Source organism: Aristolochia californica, unplaced genomic scaffold (assembly GCF_029961685.1).
Source record: "Aristolochia californica isolate CCGP_79_NKW_82.1479 unplaced genomic scaffold, dmAriCali1.0.hap1 SCAF_14, whole genome shotgun sequence".
In the NCBI taxonomy this organism is placed as follows: Eukaryota; Viridiplantae; Streptophyta; class Magnoliopsida; order Piperales; family Aristolochiaceae; genus Aristolochia; species Aristolochia californica.
The window spans coordinates 1,060,001-1,067,336 of NW_027181815.1; the positions used below are offsets into that span (position 1 = coordinate 1,060,001).

General features: G+C 39.3%; 2 protein-coding genes across 4 annotated transcripts in view; both read left to right on the forward strand.

Annotated features, from left to right (window-relative positions):
- Positions 1–3,369, forward strand: part of LOC137950779 (cytochrome c oxidase subunit 12, mitochondrial-like) — a 4,050-nt gene extending 681 nt beyond the window's left edge. The window contains exons 2-4 of one of the 3 annotated variants that reach the window (XR_011112000.1): positions 1,646–1,726; positions 2,406–2,491; positions 3,175–3,369. Coding sequence is in view for 1 of the 3 variants with exons in the window: in XM_068797398.1 (XP_068653499.1) it covers positions 1,418–1,506; positions 1,646–1,726; positions 3,175–3,262 (258 nt within the window). In the remaining 2 variants the exon portion in view is untranslated. Of the gene's footprint in view, positions 1–1,417; positions 1,507–1,645; positions 1,727–2,405; positions 2,492–3,174 lie in introns of all 3 variants that reach the window. The other 2 variants (XM_068797398.1, XR_011111999.1) reach the window with 2 other exon arrangements.
- Positions 3,370–4,206: 837 nt separating this feature from the next.
- LOC137950062 (tetraspanin-8-like) lies at positions 4,207–6,265 on the forward strand. Its single transcript, XM_068796417.1, has 2 exons — positions 4,207–4,855; positions 5,738–6,265. The coding sequence occupies exons 1-2, from the start codon at positions 4,355–4,357 to the stop codon at positions 6,044–6,046; spliced, it is 810 nt and encodes a 269-aa protein (XP_068652518.1). The 5' UTR covers positions 4,207–4,354; the 3' UTR covers positions 6,047–6,265.
- The last annotated feature ends 1,071 nt before the right edge of the window (positions 6,266–7,336 follow it).

Below are 7,336 nucleotides of genomic sequence, written 5' to 3' on the forward strand. Positions count from 1 at the left end.
GCTCCTTACAGTTTTGCGGCTCTAATTCTTTCTGGAGCTTTGCACTTTCTGTTTATGTATGATGTTAATTTTGTACCAAGATTTTATGGTGGTTCTTATGCTTAAAGACGAATCTATTGGGCATTCGTGAGATTTAATCTCACTGAAGGGTTATAATTGTTTCAGTTACAGTTTTTTAATATCTTTGAAATTGAGGTTGGTTCGTGCAAGGGCCTCCATTGAGAGTATATTGTTAAGTCTTGTTTTTCCTTGTAATATCTGCCAACATCCTTCAGGGAAGGCCAGTATAACAGAAACCCAGAAGTTGGAAAATGGAAGAGATTTTGAACTGAAATGACTTGCATCTGTGGGGCTGGAGGCCACTGTGATGCCAAAGATAAACTTGTCCATTTCAACTGCGTTGATTTGGAGCACTTGTTCCCATATATGTCATTACCTCTCCATAAGTATTGGTGTGGTGAAGTCCCACTGAACAGCATTATTGCAAAGCTTTCTGTTAATTTCGTCTTTTTGAACATCAATTGGTGTGTATTGGCAAAGCGTGCACTGAAGTTAGTGCTCCTTCATAACATCTTGATGTTTCACTGCAAAATATGTTTTTAAATTTATAATATGTCTTCCTCCAACATTTTATTTTTATTTTTAAGGAAATATTATATTTGGAGTAAAGTAAAATCCCGAAGGACATCTAAAAGACGGGGAATTATGAAAAGCAACTCAGAAGGAAGAACAGGAAATGATAACTTGCTGTCCCCTTGACTGGGTTGTCAGTTTAGTGAATTAGAACAGCAAGTGATTTGAGTCAATCAAATATCATGACGTCCAATTAGTCTGAAGAGGCCTGTAGGGGGAGATTACAACTCTCATCAACGCAAGAGTTTTGCTAGAGTCCCTTTAACAAGTATTGAGTAATCGTTGACTTAACTAATTTTTTTCTTGTTACATACACAAAAAAACCTTTTTTAGCCTACTGAGACTTGGACCCAAGACCTCAAATTAGAGACCCCCCTATATTCGATTGAGTCAACACCCAATCCACTGAACTAACTAATTTTACACCTTAAATTTTTTAGGAACATTAACCTCCATTGAAGCTTTTGAAAGTACTATAAAATGTTTGCTTTGTGGTCAACACCACTACAACTGATAGGTGCCAGACTGCTCCTATAGAGCTAAAAGTTAAGGAGGTGGAGGATACAATCAGGGGACATAATGATTTCAGTCCTCTAGTGCTAAGTACAACTCCTAATTCCAGTAATAGTCATGCTAGGGATCTCATCAACTAAAGCATGCTTGACAAATAATGTTTTCTCAAAAGGTGAATTTTATTCAAGCTTGTCTTTCCTTTCTCCCTTTGACTGGGCTTGAAGAAATTATTTTTGAATCACACCACATCTATAATGGGTTTCTTTATCAGATTGAAATCAAAACTGCACCTGCTGATTTCTGGTTCCCCACCACAAATCAAACTAGACACTGTTTTACTCAGTATATTGAGTACCACAGGTACACTGTATTAGCTTTTCAGTGAATCGATGCTGTTCCCTTAGTTTTGTTTAATGCTATATTAGCTTTCAGCGAATCGATGCTGTTTCTTATTTTGTCTTCTGGTTACTGTATTATATTTTGTACTTTGCAATTACAGGTGTGTAGCGACAAAGGCGAAGATACAAGCGAATGTAAAAAGTTTGCTAAATACTACCACTCCCTTTGCCCAGGAGAATGGGTTAGTAACTACACATTTTTGCAGAATATCTATTAAGGTTACTGTTTGACAGGAGAAAGCTCTTTCTGATTTAACCCAGTCTTTTTATCATTTTCCTAGAATAAAAATCTTGGTGGAAGACTCTGAGTGAATTATCTGGTATTTATAATCAACTTCCTGTCATTTGAAAAAAAAAATTAGGTTCCATTAATTTGATTGATCAAAGATTGATAATCATACTTAACTATAAACAACCTTAGTGTGACAATTAAGAGTTTTGTCTTAGCAAACATAAAAAAGACTGCATATTTTTGAGTAATTTATTTTGATGGATTTAGTGAATAATCTTAGTCAAATAATAGTATAAACCTGACCCTAGACTTTTTTTGGCTATTTGTTTCCTCTAAAGTGAATGTTAAATTATCTAGGATATTCTTTCAGTTGGAATTGTTCTAAATGTCATATTACCTTCTAGTTGTCATATAAAACTGGTATTTAGAATGTGGAGAAAATCTAGTTGAGGAGAATGAAATCCTCTTGTTTCACCTAGAGTTAGAAGTGTCGTTTCAGTGGCTTATTAAGGCAAAGTCATGTGTGCAAAGAACATCATATGAAGAACATTCTGTGGAGAAAGAAAGGAAGCTGTTTGGCATATTATTTACCACGCCATTGATTGTGAAATTTCTACATTTTTTTGTAGATTTCCTTAGCTAGGATTACTATAATCGGGTTACCAGCTAGGATGCAGGTTCTTGACATATGGCTCATCTCTGGAAACCTTTGAAGGTAAATATTCCTTGTTGACCTAAGAGTACTAATAAGTACTTACATGGCAGAATATATCAGATCAGGGGATGTAACATTGATATTAGTGGGGAAGTCATTAATCATCTGCAGGGGTGCCGGCAGCCGACAACAAAACCCACTAGAAAGTGTTGGCTGGTTATAGAATGCACCATATTTTCTGTTGTTTAATGTAAGGTTTCCTGACCTTTACAACATGATGTTTCTTAGGAAGTCCCATTTGGGCATCTAACTTTTCAGAACAAAATTTCTTTATAATGAAAAGATAACTGGTGCCATGAAGGTTCATTATAGGAGGTTTTACATTGTTTCTTGAATTCATTGAAGCTGTTGAAATTTGAACTGGGTTCCTCCCAGAGTTCAAAGCATTCCTCTAGTTGGACTTCACTGATCCTTGGCTTAGATAGTCTCTAATTTAACCTGAATCCAGTACTGTCTTTGAAGAATGCCATTTCTTTATCTCCTTGAATTCTAGGTTTTTCTAAAGGTTTGTGGTAAATATTATCTATCTGAGTTCAGGATTCTTTGGTATTTCTAAAGGTTTGTGCTAAATAACAGACAAGAACAGGTTTGTTTGGTATTGTTTTTGCTTTTGGGTGTGGCAAGATTAGCCGTTCTGCTTGAATTTGATTTCCTTTGCTCTTTTTTTCTTTATGCCTGCACAGATTGACAAATGGAATGAGCAGAGAGAAAATGGCGCTTTCTCTGGTCCTCTCTGATTTTGGACAAATTGGCTTCTTTGCCTCGACCTGAATTGTTAGACAACTCTCTTTGATGGGAAATTGTTATTTAAAATTTCAATATTTATTTATAACAATTTTAAAATTATTATTTTCCTTTTTCACAAGAAGTGACGTGTATTTAATCATTAATAAAATAAAAACCGTCTTTTCGTGGAGGTGGAGAAGATTCCCTGTTTCCTCGTCTGTAGTCTACACGCTAGAAACGAGTCGTTTGACTCGTAAAACTATAAATATGATAAAGACAGGTCCGGGAAAATGTCACGTTCTCATTACACGCTATTCAACCCACGTTTATATTACTATTTTAAGTAAATATGTTTAATTAATTAATGAGCGTTTTAATTGAATTTATAATGGAAAATATAGAATCGAGATTAAGCTGATGCGCTGCAGTGGGCCCACCGGTTTTATGCCACGATGGCACTAAACTTGACTTTGGAACAGGACTTAATCGGAGTTCCGGACACGCAACCGCGTCACCGCTCTCGTTTTGACTTTTTGTCGTCTGGGAAACCTAATAAGTGTGAATGCAGCAGAGATGGCAACCCTCTACTTAACCGTACGATAAATTGTGATCCGACCAAAGTATCCCCACCGGTTCGACCCAACAACTCCACCCATTAAAAGCGTCTCTTCTCTATAGACCTGACCGATGATTCCGCGTCTTAGTTGACTTGAAATATGACCCATTCTCCCTGGCCCACTCATACGAAGTTGAACCGACCCGGTGACATTCTTGTAAATTTAAGATTGGGTCAAAATGGTCACGATGACGCTGGTGTCTATTTTTCCATATTTCCTCTTCTGCCTCTGCCCGCCTTCTTTCTCGCACGAGAGTGAATTATTGCTCCTTATTTTGGTTTTATTGGTAATTCCTGAAACGGAAAAATATCTGAACCTTCGCCGCAACTGGGACGAGTTTTTGAAACTTGCCTCATCTATCTATAAAAATATCTTCCCCTTCGCCTCTCTCCTCACTTCTTCTGCTCGTTTCTCACCCACTCCTCGTTTCGAAGACTAAGAGAAAGATAACTTCTTCTGTTATCACCGAATTTCTGTCCTCAATTCAGATCGAGGGTCGCTTCTGATTCAAGAGGAAAACATGTTTCGGGTGAGCAACAATCTGGTCGGAATACTCAATTTTGTGACGTTTGTGCTCTCCATCCCTATTCTTGGCGGCGGGATATGGCTCAGCACCCGTGCCAGCACCGACTGTGAGAAATTTTTGGAGAAGCCCATCATCGCCCTCGGGGTTTTCCTTCTCGTCGTATCGCTCGCCGGCCTCATTGGTGCATGTTGTCGCGTCTCCTGGCTTCTATGGTTCTATCTTCTGGTTATGTTCCTTCTCATTGTGCTCCTCTTCTGCTTCACCATCTTCGCCTTTGTTGTCACGAATAAAGGCGCTGGGGAAGCGGTTTCTGGGAGAGGCTATAAAGAATATCGCCTTGGGGATTACTCCAACTGGCTGCAAAATAGAGTAAACAACAACAAGGACTGGAGGAGGATCCGGAGTTGCTTGCAGGATAGCAAAGTCTGTAAGAGTCTGGAGGATGATAATCTGCCCCAGGCGGTGTTTTTCAGCAAGAACTTGTCGCCGATTCAGGTAATTTCTGATTCTTTGAGAATTTGCCGGTTTGTGTTTCGTCTTAACATGGTACTTGTGTAAACTAATTGCCCATCTGGGGGATTTTTCTTGGTTCTTTGCCCTCGAGATATTTTATCCATCCGTATTTTGAAGTGTCTTAAAGTGTTTTCAGTGGTGGGTGGGTGCGTTTATTTCCTCTTCTCCTTAATCATTCATTGGGCCTTTCTTCCACTGGAATTCCTCTTGGATTTTTCTTCCGAATCTATTTCTTCTAGTTGCGAGTGTCTTTCAATTGATCTACTCTGTGTTGAAATTGGGGCTTTGGTTTCATTGGCGGTTTCCGATGTTCTCCATCGATTTCGAAGAAGCGTGATTATTTTTTTTATACTCGCCGGAATAATTCGTATCTGTTTCCCCTCTAATTATACTCGAATTCTGCTTTCACTGTTCATAGGATATTCGGACTTATCTCTTGAATTATTCAGTTCTCTAATTTTAAAGGTCATCTACCGTAGTCTGATCCGAAGATTCAGTCCTCAAGTTTTGGTTGACTCCCAATTTCCTGTGAAGTTTAAAAATTGTGTCTTTCCGGAGAGATGCGTTTGGTTCCACTTTTTTAATTAGGGTTTTCTGATTTCTTGCTACTCTGGGATCTTTTATCTAGTTTTCTTCAGTATGAAGAGATTCTATTCATTCTGGGCTGCTCTTGGATTCAACAACCTTTTTTTCTTCAGAAAGCCGTAAAGGAATCGAAAATCATATCCGTGTTCTTGTTTTTCACCCAACTTGCGTGTTTGGATCGTTCTTCCTTCTTCATTCCAAAATTTCCAGAAAAGAAAATAAAATGTGTAAAATTTAATGAATCTAATGAATTTGGTTAATCTCTTTTGTGTGTTGCAGTCGGGTTGCTGCAAGCCACCCACCAGCTGCGGGTACGCCTATGTGAATGCGACTGTATGGACAAAGGCAGCCACCACATCACCGGATCCGGACTGTATTGCCTGGGAGAGCATCCCCAACAAGTTGTGCTACGACTGCCAATCATGCAAAGCAGGGGTTCTGGCGAACCTGAAGCGGGACTGGAAGAAGGTGGCGGTCGTCAACATCATCTTCCTCATCTTCCTCATAATTGTGTACTCTGTTGGGTGCTGCGCTTTCAGGAACAACAGAGAAGACAATGCCTTCCCCAGATGGAAGGGAAACCCTTAGACTTGGGTTGATTTTTTATATGCTTTGGTCTGCTTCACCTGGACGTGGAGACGATGCTCACTTTTGGGTTTTTCTTTGCTGTCTGTTTATTGGAGTTTATCGGTCTTGTTCATAGTCCTTGATATGTACTCTACCGAGGATTTTTCGTAGCTTGTTTGATTTTAGCGTCTGTTAATATTCTGCTCTTTTACGTTATATAGATGGATTACCCCCTTTACATCCCCATCTGTGGAAGTGGTTCTGTATCGAACAATTGCAATTAAAAGGGCGTTGTGAGTGGAAATTAAGCTGTAGGAGTTGTTATTTGCTTCTATGTTCTAAGGACGGGGGAATCTTTTGGGGGGGACAAAAAGGGCTGAAGCTTTTGTGACAAAGATGAATAATGAGCAGTTGAACTGAGTGACCGGATGAAATGATGAAGCTTGCTTATAAAATGAAAAAGGGTGTTAATGGGAAAGAATTCTTAAAGACGATTGATGGCTTTCTTGGTGGGTTGTCGATTCAAAGCCCGTACTTGTTTGTCTCTTCGTAAATTGAAAAAGTAGCCACTGGTTTTGAAATTTGGATGAGCCTGAACCAGTTGAACTGTGGAGCGCGCTCTCCGCTATAAAACCGTTGGAAAAAAGCAGAAGAAAGGAGGATTTGTTGGAATTTGGAGAGGGATCGCACCCACCCGAATCTCTCGGACTTTTATCGAGTATGCAGAGCAACGGCCTTGAGCTCCTTCACGAAGTCTTCGGTAATTTGAAAGACAAGAAGCAATTATTTGGAGTCAAACGGGAAGAGCGAAAAGCCTACCCAGCGTTTTACCGGGAAAGACAAAAGAGACTGACAACCGGTGCAGGTCCACAAGGATGAATACGCAAAACGAAGGATTCCAACGGAGGTTTGAAATGTGAGTATTTTATTCTTTGAAGGTGAGTTAGGGAAAACTCACCCTGCAACAGCACCCATCAAAATGGAGTGAAAGAAAGAATAATGCTAGTGCTGCTGAGTAGCAAAAACAGGACATCCAAATAAAGAAGATAAGCTCGCTGACATAGGAACCTGCTACCAATATTCATACGAAGAAGACATGAGAGATCTGAAGTAAAAGTTTTATGAAGGTTTTTTACGTGCTCAAATACCTACAAAATCAGCCAAAATGACCACGAAGAGTGAAGAGAAAAATACAGCCCAGTACCCAATTCTTACTTACTGTGGGGTTTGTGGAAGCTGATAACGAAGGACCTATGTTTAAGAGATTTGGACCTCTAATAAAGCCATTGAAACAGTTCCTGAAGGTTCCCA

Excerpts from the sequence above, each read along its gene's own strand:
- LOC137950062 (XM_068796417.1), top strand. The coding sequence starts at position 4,355 with ATGTTTCGGGTGAGCAACAATCTGGTCGGAATACTCAATTTTGTGACG. Across the intron at positions 4,856-5,737 it reads AGAACTTGTCGCCGATTCAG|TCGGGTTGCTGCAAGCCACC; the intron begins GTAATTTCTGAT and ends TGTGTGTTGCAG.